Source organism: Bombyx mori, chromosome 5 (assembly GCF_030269925.1).
Source record: "Bombyx mori chromosome 5, ASM3026992v2".
Taxonomy (NCBI): Eukaryota; Metazoa; Arthropoda; class Insecta; order Lepidoptera; family Bombycidae; genus Bombyx; species Bombyx mori.
In genome coordinates, this window is record NC_085111.1 from 9,028,399 (window position 1) to 9,045,330 (window position 16,932).

General features: G+C 36.0%; 2 protein-coding genes and 1 long non-coding RNA gene across 3 annotated transcripts; 1 reads left to right on the forward strand and 2 right to left on the reverse strand.

Moving 5' to 3' along the window:
• Window positions 1–5,716: 5,716 nt before the first annotated feature.
• Window positions 5,717–10,316, reverse strand: LOC101738403 (GILT-like protein 1). Its single transcript, XM_004930163.5, has 5 exons — window positions 10,176–10,316; window positions 9,723–9,814; window positions 9,028–9,180; window positions 8,245–8,436; window positions 5,717–7,366 (listed from the first exon to the last, which is right to left on the reverse strand). The coding sequence occupies exons 1-5, from the start codon at window positions 10,252–10,254 to the stop codon at window positions 7,118–7,120; spliced, it is 765 nt and encodes a 254-aa protein (XP_004930220.1). The 5' UTR covers window positions 10,255–10,316; the 3' UTR covers window positions 5,717–7,117.
• On the forward strand, window positions 10,209–13,535 carry LOC134198920 (uncharacterized). Its single transcript, XR_009973205.1, has 2 exons — window positions 10,209–10,333; window positions 13,052–13,535. It is a non-coding gene; the product is annotated as an uncharacterized LOC134198920 (long non-coding RNA).
• On the reverse strand, window positions 11,031–15,279 carry LOC101738266 (gamma-interferon-inducible lysosomal thiol reductase). Its single transcript, XM_004930162.4, has 5 exons — window positions 14,948–15,279; window positions 14,705–14,784; window positions 13,297–13,452; window positions 11,979–12,164; window positions 11,031–11,457 (listed from the first exon to the last, which is right to left on the reverse strand). The coding sequence occupies exons 1-5, from the start codon at window positions 15,006–15,008 to the stop codon at window positions 11,215–11,217; spliced, it is 726 nt and encodes a 241-aa protein (XP_004930219.1). The 5' UTR covers window positions 15,009–15,279; the 3' UTR covers window positions 11,031–11,214.
• Window positions 15,280–16,932: the final 1,653 nt, after the last annotated feature.

The following is a 16,932-nucleotide window of genomic DNA, read 5'->3' on the forward strand; positions in this document are numbered from 1 at the left end:
CCGCAGCGCACCGTTGCCATCAGGGTCATCCGCGGATATCGCACCGTCTCCTTCGAGGCGGCGTGTGTTTTGGCGGGGACGCCGCCATGGGAGCTGGAGGCGGAGTCGCTCGCTGCCGACTATCGGTGGCGCAGCGAGCTTCATGCTCGGGGCGTGGCGCGTGTCCCCGAAAGTGAGCTGCGGGCGCGGAAGGCCCATTCTCGGCGGTCCGTGCTCGAGTCGTGGTCGAGGCGATTGGCCAACCCCACGTGGGGGCTACGTACCGTCGAGGCGGTTTACCCGGTCTTTGATGACTGGGTGAATCGTGGCGAGGGACGTCTCACCTTTCGTCTGGTGCAGGTGCTGACCGGGCACGGATGCTTCGGGAAGTACCTGCGCCGGATAGGGGCTGAGCCGACGACGAGGTGTCACCATTGTGGACACGACCTGGACACGGCGGAGCATACGCTCGCTGTCTGCCCCGCTTGGGAGGTGCAGCGCCGTGTCCTGGTCGCAAAGATAGGACCTGACTTGTCGCTGCCTGGCGTCGTGGCATCGATGCTTGGCAGCGATGAGTCATGGAAGGCTATGCTCGACTTCTGCGAGTGCACCATCTCGCAGAAGGAGGCGGCGGGGCGAGTGAGGGAAAGCTCTCCTCACTACGCAGAAACCCGCCGCCGCCGAGCAGGGGGTCGGGACCGGGGTCGTATCCGTGACCTGGCCCCCTAAGAGCTAGGGGTCCCACCCGTTTTGTGCGGGGAGAGACCCAGACGTGGGGTGGCGTGCTTGCACGCTCACCCGCAATAGGAAGCCGGGTGATGGCAGACCGCGTTCCCCCGACCGCTCTGGGGGAAGGTGTAACGCGGCGCCATCAAAGCGGGCTCTCGGCCCGCTGAACGAGGGAACCGGTGGTCGTGTCGCTGGTGGCCACCGGTCCGGCGTCCGTGGGACGGTGGGATGGATGTAATGTGCTCTGTGTCAACCCTGTCCCGCCGTTTCAATAGCCCCGACTGGGCTCCGGCCCGGTCCGAGGTAGGGCGCCGGTTGTGAGCGGCAGGAGTTTTTAGTGAGGTTCAACTCCCACATACCCCACCTGCCGCGCGGGTGGGGATCCGGCGATTTTCTCCCGTGGAAAAAAAAAAAAAAAAAAGCTATTGCAAAGCATTTTTTATCAACTTATGCAATTACAATTAGACAATAATAATTTAATATTAAAACAATAATAAAAATAAGACCACGCTATATTTATAAACATTAATAAAAGCAAAACATTAACTGTCTCCTTCACACTCATAAGCTAGACCGCGTGAGAGAGAGATGGGCAGACTTTTCATGATGCTCATGCAGTACGACGTCACGCCGCGCGTTTATTCACAAACACTACACCAGCGCAACGTGTGAATGTGTTGAACGCGAGCTACATAGTAGGCGTAGTGGGGGTGTCAGGTTATTTTCGTTACGGAATTTCTTGATTCAGTCGCCGCGCTCAAGGCCCGCGATAGAAGCTATGCAATAGCTTAATAATATAATTAGAAATGTAATTACATTTCTATATTCTCATCAGCTTTTCGTCGTATAATCTACTGCCTAGTTTATTCCTAGTTCTGGCCTGTAATTGCATCATTTGTATTACGTAGCTTAATGCTCACGGTGTGAGTACTTAATTCAAGGCTTCGATTCAAATGAGTTAACAGTAGACTAGTGAATAGTGAAGACCTTCGTACTAATGAACATGTAAATAATCAATTTGGATTGCACGGCCCTGAATAAAAATAATAATCACTTTGCAACATCGTTTGGTAGATAATATAATAAATTGTTTTGTAGATAATAAAATTTCTTTGTTATTTTTGGACTGGATTATTATTATTAGGGTCTTATTACTTATTTGGGGACTGATTAGGTACCTCCGTATTGCTCCGTAATCTGATTCGGGCGAGCACACCTTTTTCTATTAATTGAAACAATAAAGAATATCTCCTTGTTTTTTTATTCGTAATCTTTGACGACCACGCGTCGTTATTCTCTTCATTTTGGTGTCAATAATTCAAAAATAAAATAGTTTTTTTTTCTATTTTCCTTATTCAGTTTGTTGGTAGACAGACATTACCGAACATTTCGCTTATTGAAACCTTCAACAACTCAAATCCAATAGAACGATTGACTTGGTTGGCGTTGTCTGTGGTAGGAAATTATTCCACGAACTACGGATAGGGTGAGGGAGAGCACACGATGGAGTGAATATCACGTAAGAAAGTTTAATATTGGACACGGTTATTACTCGTGTGTCATATTATACAGGATTGAAGGGGCCTATACGAGGAGGCTAAACTGGCCTAACTTATAATAACAAGGTCCGATTCCTAGTGATATGGCCCATTTAAGCTTGTACTATTTAATACAACCGTCTATTTCTTCTTAACTGTTTGACTATTTCTGCCGCAAGATTATGTTGAGGCTAACAAAAAATTGGATTAGGCATAAATTGTATTTATTATTATAGTAATTGGTAGTTTTTAATCTACTATTATTTCTTTTTACGAATAAAATAAAATACAAAATTGTCAGCGAAACAAAACTATGCAATATGCAGAATGACATTGGTCAATACTTGTAATACCTTTAGAAATACGCCAGCTGTTTTGTGTTTTCATTTTAACTTACGTAAGTTTGACCAAATTGGGGAAAGTACAGTTTTCACCATATCAGTCACACAATGCCCTGTAAGAGATTTTATAAATTAAGTTTGATATTTACACCTCAATGACAATAATCGTAGCCAGCTGGGCGCACGCTCAGCATGACCGCCTACATAAATGAACAATGGATGTTTAAATTGAAATTGCATATCTGAATACGAATATGATTTAAGAAATTAGTCGATATTTGCCTTAATCAGTGGAGCAGCTTATAAATTTCGAAAACTCGACACCTAATTCCTACTGGTGACGAAATGTTTTTTTTTTTTTTATTGAAGGATTGCTTGTTGCCCGGCCTTTCCAGTTTCACTAGGAAAGGTGGGCAAGCAAAGACTCATCCAAGAAGGGTGGGATTTGCTAACAATCGCTCGAGCGCCTCCGAAGGAGATCTAACAACTCAAGAGCAGCTGCTTCGCGAATGAATCTACTATCCGGCGAGAAACTCAGCGGGCTGATGCATAGGTTAGGTTGCACGTCGAGTTCGACAAGTACGATTACCGGGGTCCCTAAGCCTGCTCCTAGTGTTAGAGCCGAAGGCGTCTAAGGCAAAGGTTATTGTATCTGAGGAATCCGTAAAGACGTTTCTAGGGCGTCGACGGTGACTGGCTCCTACATGATCAGGATTCGGGGAGTCGTCAGCGGCGACAACGATAAGGCGATTATCGTGACACATAGCCTTATCGAAGTATCACGAAGTGTACAATTAAGACATTATCCATATTAATAGATATAAATAAAAGTGTAGTAAGCAAACACCGCAACTTATCAATCTTTTATTTTAATAATTCTTATATTTCTTTTTATTTTAATTGTAGATGTGATAGATACTTGTATGGTGTTAAAACACCATATAAGTATCTAAATTAATGAGTTCACCAAATTTAATGTAATGTTGGAACAGTTTTATGTGTTCCCGAAAACGCGGTAAAAGAAAGAAGGACTCTTTATGACATGTGATTGTTTGACAGTTGACGTTATTCTCCATTCCGGAGCGTTCATTATAACAATAGACCAGGTTATTAACAGTGGTTATCGGAGCCCGTCGACATCATAACTTGAATTCCGCTACCCACTTTGAAACACGAGGTCGAAGTCCTTATTGTATTGTACATATAAAGACGTTCCAAACCGGAACACATGACTAGTCGCTGCAAAATTAGGCGCATGGATTGATTCCAACCCTTGCGAATTTACAACCCGACCTACCACGAATAATTGAGGGTTGACGATCGCATTACGCTGATTTAATACTTGGAGAGCACCGGTGCTTATTCTAGCGGGTGTCAAAGAAAAATCACAACCAATAGGTTATAAAAAACAAGTGCAAATTTCGGCGACTTGAAATGATCAGAATCGCTTTAATCTATGTCGGCGTTGGTTTACTCAGGATGGTTTCAAGATCATATAATTACGTGCTCAATTTGTATTATACATTGTGCCTTTATTTCGATTTAGTAATTAAATGACCACAAACATGTATGTTACCTTCCGGCATATAATGATGGTCATTAAGTAAATACAGTATAATATTTCCATTATTTTATTTCTCATTTTATGAAGACAAATCTAATTACTTCGGATGATTAAAAAATTAACACAATTTACGGTTTTATTTCAAATTAATTAAAGACAGATTAGGAGTGGTATGCGGAAATCACCGTTCATCGCAATATTATAATATTATTATAAATAAATTCTTTAGCATTCTTCGAAGATTCATCACAGTTTATTGACGAAAGGTACGTCCTGCAATCTTGCAACGTATCGATCTTGATAGAAGTGCTATTGTGGCTATATCTATGGCCGTAATCCCATTTAATTGAACTCCAGGGTGTTCACTAGTTCTCTGTTTGAACACTCTTGTCTGAGTATTAATTAGTTTGATTTCCCGGTCGAGTTTGGCCAAGAACAGTCGAGCACAGCAAAGATTTAGTCATCTGATTCGTTAGTAAAATGTTCCGAGTTAATGTAACATTCAAAGAATTTGATCTCCCCAAGATTCTCAAACTCATATCTAATTGGTATGATTTTGTTTCTAAAATTTACACTATGCATACAAAGATAAGTAGATACCGGTAAGAAAGTACACATTAAAAGGTTTAAAGACTTCCATACTAATTGTTCAAGAATTTGATAATTATAAATTTTTCAAAGTAGAAAAAACATTGACCGAAATTTCTCGAAATTTCAATACGACTTTATACCTACTTAATTTATTTATTTTTCATCGCCTCTTTGAAACAAACAGGACACTCTTAGTCATAATAACGAACGTAACAAATCGTTTGAATACTTGTTTGGTGAATCATCGGTGCACTGCTGCATTCATATAACTTCTCATATCCTTAATATTTTTGATTTCGGCATCATAATAAAAGCCCTTTATTATTATTTATCTCCTTATTAAAATTTAGAGCAGTTAATGTTTTAAGGAATATTTGAGAATAGTTCCTAACATATTAGGTACTTTAAAACAATAGCATAATTCATCTTATACCATATAAGATGAACTGAGAAACAACTTACAAAAGTTAAGTTTAAAATAAGGAATACCCACAAAATTAAAAATGATAATGTACTTTTTTGAGTGAATTTGTCAAAAAGTTAATTTTAAAATAAACTCCTTCAGTTAAATATTAGCAATCCTTAAAATACCAATTTGCTGCTTTTTTCAATGCTTGCCAATTTGTTTCAAAGTATGTTTTTAGTGTTTTTACCTATTGACTTCATTTATTTTGTAAGAATCTTTACATTATGTGATTATTAAGCATGTTGTGGTAAATTTTTGATTTCATTAAAACCTAACCATCTCATCCGTGCAAGTTTGTGGTTATGGATCAACCTATTAAAAAATAGAAAATATTCCCATTTATTGATTTAATTTCTAAATATTAAATAAACTAGTCTATTTAAATTTTGTTACAAAATAGACATTTATCTAGAAATTTATTATTAATGAGCTGAATTAAAGTTATTCTATATTGCAGCGGCTACGCTTAGGAAGATCATTAAGTTGGTGAGGAAATAAAAGTCAATAGTTAAATATCATAATTTTCTTCATTTCCTAGTTCCATTAGCTAACGCACTTTGCTATAGCTACAATTCTAATTAAGTACAGCTCTATATTAGTAAGTAAAGTTCTATCGTGAGATCCACAACAATACATGTGTAGTTTGGCAGTGTTCCTTAAGGAGACGTGTGGGAAAGTATTCACGTGCGACGCGGCGGACGAAGTCGAGAATTCCCTCGTTTTGGACACCGTCGACTTTGTTGTCTGGCTACAAGACAGAACAATAGCGCCCCGATCGCTTAGGATTTTAGCTTCACCGCTCACAATTTTCGTTAAATTGTGCATTGCACGACACGTTTTTGTTGTCTTGGACTCTTATGTTGAATTAGTAGGATTAAATGAATCCTACATCCTTTAATAATCCATAAAGCTTAAATCAATCTGTTACATTATTTTATGTTTATTTGAAAAAATATGCTTTTTTTCGATAACTTAATAAATAATTAGTAGGTAGTACAATTAAGTTAAAAAACACGTATTGTGTAAGTGTTAATTCAAGGGTCCCATCATCCACATTCCAGGTTCACCATTACATCAGCTCGATGGTACCGGGAACATTATTATATTGTAATGCGAAGTACATCTACACAATTAGTTTCACAAAAACATAAGCGCCAGTGGTTGAAAATGGGGCTGAATATTTCCAATAGAAACATTGGAGGCTACCCACCAATGGCATACCCACTAAGTAGAGAAAAATTTGACAAATACATTTAATAAATTTTTAAATACATTTTAGATACATCTAAGTAAATTTTTTATTATAAATCTGCCATTGACTTTATTATGTGATAGGATTTTATTCTTAGACAAAAAGAAAAAGCTACTTATTTTCTTGTTGGCACTACTTTTTTATAATTTGTAATCGTTAATCAACATTTTATATATCTTGTACGGCGCCTAAGACCGTTTTCTTTTAGTCACGTTACTCATGAATGCAAAAGAAACATTCAAGTGATTGCTCAGATGCCCCGTCCCTAATTTCTACCCAATATGCTTCATAATATCATCGTACAGTTGGATCATTTGTTGTTCTATAACTGACTTGTTGTTGCTTGACATTGTATTAACATTTCTTCTTTTCGATATGACATGACATTTTTAGACATTTTTATTAATATTTCAACAAATAGTATTGTTTTTTTATTATTATTATTATTGTATTCCATTTTCGAGCCGATGAATTGCCAATGCTATGTACGCCATTGTTGTCACATGCATCAGGCCATAAATTAAATAGTTTAAATTTATTTTCAATGTTAGATGTTTGTGATGTGGTATTACTTATTTAAATAAATTAAATTAAAATTAAAAACAGGAATATTAAAAATATATGACCATTTTCACACGAACTGTTGCAGCTTCTTCGTCAGTGGTACCTCGTTACAGTTTTATTACAGACTTGTGGGGTAGGCACCAGAATCTTACATACTGTGGAGATCAAATTAACCATCGCATCGTTCTGTTTCTCAGCGGAGTTGTCGATTAATATATAAGGTACATATTTGAGCATCAACATCTGAGTTTGATCGCCGTAGTTTTTCAATATCACAGACCCTCGTTTAGAGTTCACGCAATCCAATATACGGCTTACGAGAACTTTGAGTTTATAACCGCACTGAAATGTGAAAGAACATAAATTATAGACGATAAGCAATATTGATACAATGGCAATGAATCACTATTTGCCTCATATTGTTTATTTTATGATATTTTGAACTCGCTTTTTACTTGATATGAAATAATCATTAACTCAAAAGAAATTGATATGAACAATACCATATGTAGTGCAACGTATGATTTCAAAATAAAAATCGTACATGACTATAGGTAAAGAGTCCGTTCGAGAGTTAATATTATGTGGTAAAAATATGCTTTGGCAAAGCACCATGATGATTGCAGTAGCTTCACGTAACTAGGATTAATTTTAATAACGAGTGTTGCGATGTTAGCCGGAAATGTCGTTATCACAATACCGTCTTTACCATAAGGGCACACGAGGCCCGTGCCCAGGGCCCCCATTCTCAGGAGGCCCTGAAGAACCGACAATTTGGTTACCAATTGTAGTCGACAGCGGTCATTTTCGCAGTTTAAGAGAATAAAAAATGAATTGCGAACAACAATGTTACAAGAACGGCTGAGTAATTTGTCAATTATGGGCATAGAAAGTGATATCCTTCAAAAAATTGACTTTAATGATAATATAATGGAATATTTTGCTCAAAAGAAATCCCGAAAGAAACCATTATTGTAACCAAAAAACCAGCAGCATTCTAATATAATTATTAATATTATATCATACTGTATTTGATTACCTATAATAAATGGTCATACTCAGTAAAAAAATGTTATTATAATTCCCTTTTTTTACTTTCCAAAAGGGCCTCAAATTCTTGTGTGCCCAAGGGCCCCAGCCTAGTTTAAGACGTCCCTGCGTTATCATCCCGAACAATGCTTCACAGTGTTTTGTAAGTATTTAGTTGAATTTATGATTACCCAGTGTATTACAGACAGGAGATTGAAGCCGTATCGATCGCGGACGGAATACTGCATGAGACAGGTGTTGAACAAAACCGCCTTCGTGCTATTCCGTAATGTGTCCACGACACAGGCGTGCATCTTGTTCCCGTAACACTCGTCCGGTCCGTGCTGGCATGTAAACATGTAGTAGCCACCGATGTTGTAAGTCTAGAACAAATCTCATTGCTAAAAAAAATTCCGGATTTCTTTTTGCTGGTACAAACTGGCCGACTAGCTCACGACTTGGAAGATCCTAGCAAATACATAATATATTGTAACGCAAATTTCGTCACCGATCTTGAGACATGAGGTCGTTTCAAACCGAAACGTATGATTGGTTCAGGCAGAGATATGTAGGTATATAAGACATGCTACGTCTTATGTTGATCTTATAACGAAATAACTGGTATATTCTTCAAAATCACACACAAATACATATTACACGTTACATCAAAATTAATATTTTGAATGACATTCGTGCTGATGGTTTCTGAATCATATTGAGATATAACTTTATTTTAAGAGTGCAAAGATATTTTTTATTGATATTCGGTGTAATTTTCTCCATTTTAAAGCGAAATCTGATTTAAAGGAAATTTAAAAATTCGAAATCGAATTAGAATGATCGCCATACAATTTGTATAATATTAGGTGACTGATATAATTATATATAAGTATATAATTATTAGTATATAAGTATATAATTATTAGGTGAAATTTGATTGAAAGGTATTTGCAATTAATATAAAGTTCACATACCAAGGCAAATCCATATGGTACAAGTTGTACATCCAAATGAGACGACAATTTCTCAACAGCTGGCTTCAGTTGTCTTACAAATAGCCTAATGCTTGCTGGGCATAGAGTTTCGTAATACACTGTGATGGAAACTTTTTCTTTACTTTTCCGTATCTAAATAAACAGTGCAAAAAGGTTTATCATTTAGAAGAATAGGTACCTTACGTACCATTCAAGCTAGAACCCATGTGTGTACCAATTAAACTACCAACCGTGTACCAACTCGAGTCGGACAACGTTCTGTCACAAGTAAAAACAGAAATTTAATAATTTTGAGAATTTAATCTTATAGCACTTGTTCCTTACGTTGTGGAAGTCGTTCGTGAACTAATTCTTAGGAACAGGCTTAGAAAATTCGGTGCCTGTCCGATGATCGAGCCACGTAATAGATTTACCACTCTAACAAAAAATTGACAACGTTGATTGGAAACCCTAGCACCAATTTAATGTTGAAAACCACTTAGAGACAACTTGCGAGAATAATATTAAAATAACATTTACTCGTCGAATATTTTCTATTTCAAGAATAAAAGAAACCTAAGTAGAGTATGTAATGAAACTTCGTTGCGATTTTTTCATGGTTTAAGCATTGTCTAAAACGTACATACATATGTACATTCGCATTAAATTATTATGATAAGTATTATGTGACATACCCCTTCGCCGTTCAATCTATTATTTTCCCTTGTCTGTATCAATGAAATATTTCTATCTGCTATAGCTTTATGTTCAGTAATAGCATGCCCACCTAGAATAATTAAATATTAACAAACAACCATATTTTTTTATATCATTATAGATTTCTATAGTAAAAGAAGTTATAGTTAACGCGCTACGGATTTTTTAAAGATAAAACATGAATGAATCATAATCATTTGAATGCGAAAATTATGACTGGCATGTTGATAATTCAGATTAGATTGATATCACGGCAGATTTAGCTGCTCCACTGACTACGAAAAACTATCCTCGCCGAAGTCAGACATGTTCAAAGACAGCTACTTTCAGAGTTTACTTATTCATCGAGCGAAACAAGTTGAATTTGAATGTAAACTATCGTTTTAAATTATAAATATAACAGATACAGCGCAATATATTCAGAAACTTACGGTGCAGCGTTAATTTGTGACGACCGGTTGTAAAATTTATCACGCAAAAAATAACTAAGTAAATATGAATAGCAGACATTTCTTATTAGGTACACTCCAGTACTACAACTGAATGCTTTATCATATTTTCGTAATAAGGAGACTCGTTAAAAAAAAAGGTAAGTTTTGTACACTCTTAAAATTTATAACCCAAATGATATTTAAATGAATATATTGATAAAACAGAACTGCGATAAGAGATTTATTGAAGAACTCAATTACTGTTCATAATTTTTATCTCCCGTATGCATGTATGTTAAAAGAGCATCTTGTTTAACACGTTTTTATGTATGAGCTCTATAATCTATACCATTTGTTGTTGTGGCAATAAATTATGTAACATTATGGTTGAATTATCAATTTTAGAAATTATTTAAATCGAGTGTCGTAAATTTTGTAATTCCCGGTGTTGTGAATGTTCACAGCGACGGACATTCCTTTTATTTGCAATAAGAAAAAATCTGAATAGGATATATGTATTTTGTTTTTATAATGACATATTATGTACAATTCGCAGTATTTCGGTGTTCAGAGGTTATCAAGAGTTGTCGCGTTGCGAGAAGATAATTGAGTTAATATCTATATATGATATGTATATGTTTAATGGTTGTACTAGTATAGCTTGTCGTCAGAAGAGAGTTTGACTAGTATAGCCTGTGTCTTTTGACGGGATCTCCTTAAAATCTTCTCCAAAATCAAAAAACCCTCAAAGGGTTAGCTTTAAGTTCTAAGTTCTGCAGTATTTCTGTAGTGTTACACCGCCTTTCCTTCTACGAGTATATATAAATATATTTTAATGAAGTAATAAAACAGGGATAATAATTCATTAATTTATTTGAATAATTTATTGTCCACGATTTCACCGGGATACAAGCAAAATTAAAATGGAAAATAAATTTAGAACACACTTTACATTTTCTTCTTAATCTAAAAAAATATCCAAGGCTAGTTACATTGCATTACTAATTATGCTTACAACGACCCTCTTCTTAGGAACTAACTATACGCTAGTAACAGAATAAAAAGCATTGACACAATGAGGTGGCGGATTAATAAACGCATTGCAAACGTCTAGGATAAATGCGTAAATACTGCTCTCTTTTCCATTAACTAGAATGTACGGGACAAATAGGTAGTTTGCTTTTTTGCTCTCATCGCCGTATTTCTTGAGAAGTTCGTCACCTCTGTCACCTTTTGCGCAACGTTTTATTGGCGATGAATCAATATCGAATTTGTTACCACACTAGAAAGAAAATACACAAAGTCATACTATGTTGTCACCTACGAATAAATAGACTTATTATTTATTCGTAGGTTGTCACTGCTTAATTGGTTTCTTCAAACATTTTTTATTTATTTTTATTGCTTAGTTTGGTAGACGAACTCTTAACCCACCTGGTGTTAAGTGATTACCATAAGTACCATGTTGATGTTGATGATATTACCCATAGACATCTACAACGTAAATGCGCCACCCACCTTGAGATAAAAGTTTTAAGCTCTCAGTATAGTTACAACGACTGCCCCACCCTTCAAACCGAAACGCGTTACTGCTTCACGGCAGAATTAGGCAGGGTGGTGGTACCTACCCGTGCGGACTCACAAGAGGTCCTAGCACCAGTAACTCCTGTACAGTTCGTTATGTGACCACATTTTTGAAAATTCATCAGCGACTTTTAAAAAAACTGACAATCGAAAGAGTGCTAGGCACTGAGCTGCTGGCTTTGTCAATTTGGATATACATAGGTGACGTCTCTTACTTACCGCATCAGCAGCTAGATCATCTGAGCCGTGGTTCTTCTGGTTCAAGTCCATCATGCAGGAGTTGTACATTACTGCGATAGTTATGTTTCCAATGACGTCGATGGCACACGCGTGTAATTTGTTCCCGTAACACTCTTCGGGACCGTGTTGGCAGATAAACTCGTACTTACCATTCTTTTCTATGGTCTGCGAAAATATAAAATCATCTTTGGAGTAGTTCGACTATTTAGTATCATGATATGTAGTACTAGTTGTGCGACTGTTGTGATATAATTACTGTCTGTGTAATTGTGATCTCTATTTTCAAATATTTATGATTCTAAGATTTCCTCTTGTGAGTCCGCGCGGGTGGGTACCACCACCCTGCCTATTTCTGCCGTGAAGCAGTAATGCGTATCGGTTTGAAGAGTGGCGCAGCCGTTGTAAGTATACTTGAGACCTTAGAACTTATATCTCAAGGTGGCTGGCGCATTTACGTTGTGGATGTCTACGGGCTCCAGTAACCACTTAACACCAGGTGGGTTGTGAGATCGTCCACCCATCTAATCAATTAAAAAAAAATACGTTATTTTCCCTCCTTCATATTATGTAATGTGTGTAGTAACTGCTTTTGTAGTTGGCAGGGTGAAAGCTCGTTAACGTGTCCAGATTTGGTACATGCTGTTTTTTATGTTAAATTTGTATATGTATATATTTTTTAAATATACTCACAACGTTATATTCACATTTTATAGCATTACGTACATTACAGTTTTAACATTTAAATGATTTAACTTACTCACACTATTAAAATAATATTCGAAATTGTGTTCGTTTGTAAAGCTTTTACGTCTTAGTTACTCAACCGAACATCCAAATGAATTTTTTGATACATGTTGGCAGAGGCACAGAAAAGAACAGAATACTTTCATTCAGAAAAAACAAAACAAGCCTGAGGGAGTCTATTTTCTACATTGAAATGCATGTATGCAGTGTATTTAAAAGATAATATATAATCTACATCTATAAAACTCGACGTGTCTGTATGTTTGTAGACTCCGAAACGGATTAACCGATTGCTGTATTATTTTCAGGAAATCTTCAGATTGGCCTAACGGGTAATCCTGAGAAGTTTGGTAGCGATTCGGATAAATAATAAACTTGACATGTAATCGTTTTGATACTTTGACACACATTAACTCTTTCAGTTACGATGATCGCAAAGATACACGTGATAAGCTTTATGCATATGAGTCTATATCCGCTTAACACGATGTCGATCATGAAGCTTTCTGTCTATGTAATTTAAGAATTGCTTTAAGAACAATGTAATCCATACCTTGGCTTTTCCGTAAGGGTAGATATTAATGTTTAGATATTGATTCAATCTTTCAATTGTTGGTGCTAATATCGCGGAGTCGAACACTCTACAGCCAGGACACAAGGATTCGTAATAGACCTTTACATCTACTTTTTCATCAACATACTGTTGTATCTGAAACAGTTATAAACATTACCTCAGCATTAAACAACCTTTCCTTTGGAAAATAAAGTGTCTGTGTATGATTTCGAAAAATACGGCTGTATTTATTTATTAATATAATATAAGACTTTAAAGCCTTAAAGTCTTATATTTTATTATTTACTAAAACCAAAATAAGAACAATATTCATACATTTCAAGAATATTCAAGGTTTGAAGGTGTTCTCGAAGGCGTAACGGGAGTAAATTACTAAAGTAGACGAAATCTAGAAATTTGTGGAAAGAAAGTACTATGATAATGCGCCTTCGCACAAGGCCAACATTGTGAACGAATTTTTGACCAAAACCTCAACAAATAACCAGGTTGCTTGAACCTTTTTACTATAATATGTATATGGCTCTAGCCGACTTATTTCCTTTTGTTTAAACTTCAATTACTACTTTGTGGCGCCCGTTTTCATTTGGTTAATATAACATAAAGCAGAATTCGCGGTAAACTGAACTTATTTCCGTAAAAAGCATTTACAAAATGTTTCGATGATTGGATTGTTCGTAATTAGACTTTGAAGATAAAATAAATTTCGACGAATAACTAATATTTTGTGAATTATTGACCTTAATCGGCTTTATTAAAATTTAATTTGACAACGGTTTTGGGTAATTTTATTTTTTACTAAAAACTCAGTAAAATCTATGAATCGCGCAAAACTACTCGACGAAACCATACTAACTTGGCTAGGTTTGAATAGAAATGCACCAAGTGAGTATATTACCATCACCCTGCCTATTTCCGCTGTGAAGCAGTAATAGCGTTTCGGTTTGAAGGGGCACCCGTTGTAACTATACTTGACACCTTAGAACTTATATCTCAAGGTGGGTGGCGCATTAACGTCGTAGATGTCTATGGGCTCCAGTAACCACTTAACACCAGGTGGGCTGTGAGCTCGTTCACCCAACTAAGCAATAAAAAAATTAATAAAAAATAATTCTAAAATCCCGAAAACTGATTCAAAATATATTAATTTAAAAGTTAACGCAGTGACACCATATGTCACCTCTAGTTAATTTGATACATTAAGCAAAGCTGCAGTTTTTTAATCAAACAACTTCGGATATCTCAAGCCATATAATATGATGAGACACGTTGTAATATAAAAAAACGTTTTATCTTTAACCTGTGAACTGTGTACTCACTACTCCGATTCCCTCCATTCTCGTGGCGTCTGTTTATCAATATCACCATACTGGTGTCTAATAATACTCACTTTATCAGCCATTAAATATGTGTCTGATTCCAACGGGCTAGATCGCGTTTGATCAATTTCTATGAAATTCGAGACAATATCTGAAATGAAACGACGATCATAATCTTACCCAGAAGATATATTTTAGTCCATTTACCTATTTGGCCGTATCATCAATCAACTGAATAAAGAATTAACAATCTAAATTTTTTAACTATGAGAAACAACAATACTTTGATAAAGGAATTCAATATATGTACTTACATTCTTCTTGTCCTCTGACTAAAACGATCAAATACAAAGCCACGAATATTGTGTTGGACATTGTATTTATATTAGTAAAATTTTAATTAAATAAACTTGCTACAGTACGAGTAGCCGATTCGTTACTGACGATAGCGATTTGTGTGTACTTCGTTCTGTAGCTACATTTTACTGGCATTGAGATATTTTTGAATTTTAATTTTCGTTACTAGTGACAGGACGTCTTGTGAGTCCGCACGGGTAGGTACCACCACCCTGCCTATTTCTGCCATGAAGCAGTAATGCGTTTTGGTTTAAAGGGTGGAGTAGTCATTGTACTCTAAAACTGAGACCTTACTTACAACTTTTGTCTCAAGATGGGTGGCAGTATTTAGGTTGTAGATGCCTATGGGCTCCGGTAACCACTTAACACCAGGTGGGTGGTGAGCTCCTCCACCAATCTAAGCAATAAAAAATAGATTTTTTTTAAGTGTTAAAATTAGTGTGTTTTTCTAATTGGAAATACGACCAGATGAGCATAGCTCGTTTGATGTGAAGCAATTACTGCAAACGGTCTGCAAGCTGGTAATGTGTCTCTTTTGGTATTGCATTAAAAAACCGATATCTCAACATTAAAAACGAAATGCACAACTGTTTCTGCCTGGAATAGTTTATTCTTTATATTGTTTGTTGATGATATCGTTTCGTAAACTCATACGAAAAAATATTAGGTAGGAGAGCGATTTCATTATTTACGACAAGCGGCCCGCTCCGGCTCCGCTCGGGTCTTTAACAAAAATTTCAATGATATAATTTGACGTTGTTTTATTTTTTGAAATAAAAGAACACTTATTACGGCATACTATAATACTCAGACATATGCTGTCGCGCCACTTTTTGTAAATAATAATGTTTTCTACAAAGTCGTAGCACTTTTTTTAATCTATCATCAATAGTTTTCGCAGGGCACGCGATGTAAATAATATTTTAGGTATTTTTTACACCCTGGGTTACATTATTGGAGTCTTAGTAAGGATCCGTAATTTTTTTCAAAAAAGATTATAGCCTATGTCACTCGGGAATAGTGTAGCTTCCAAACAGTGAAAGAATTTTTCAAATTGGTTCAGTAGTTTCGGAGTCTATTCAATACAAACAAAAAAACAAATCTTTCCTCTTTATAATATTAGTATAGATTTTAATATTTCCATTGGTAGTTGTTTTCTTGTTCATTAAATTTGTTGTGATCAGTAAAGCAAACGCTCTTCTATGTAGTTCGACTCATAATAAATATATAATATGTGCTGATTTAAAATGCTTAAGTTATCTGTGTTTCGATTTTAATATGTTAAGAAACTATGTCTCTTTAAAATACATTTGTAGCAGGCTTTGATTATAAGTATATAATCAAAGGTAGCAGCACAGAACATTTTGGTAAGATTTTTGTTTTCCATGGAAGGAGATGTAAAAGAACTTATAATAACTCTATATATAATCTATATAATCTCGTTAAAGTAAATTTGTACTGCACTCTATGGCTGTTAAGTAATCATATAGATGACATCAATGATATTTTATATGTAAAAAGAAGCAGATATGTTTCAAGCGCACGTCAAGTGAAGACTCGAAAACAGGCCAATTGGGACGTTTCGTCTTTAGTCGCGTCTAAAGAAATGCAATAATAATGTAACAAGTGCAATCGTTCCAATTATAGCTATCTTTTTTACTCACGCGCTTATCCCATCTTTTGTACTTTTCATTAATGCTACTTGTCAACATGTGTGTGCACTATATCGGTAGGTATGTAGATATATATGGCGCGATCAGATTTGAAGAGTCAGTTACTATGAAGATAAATATATGTTGTATAAAAAATCATTGGATGACATACATTGATGTTGAAGCAGATGAAATCCGCCGTGTTTTTGCATATTGTTGCTAAATTAAACAAGATAAGAAAGTTACTATAAAAAGGAACTGAGAGTAACAGACTTTAAGTGTCATTTCTT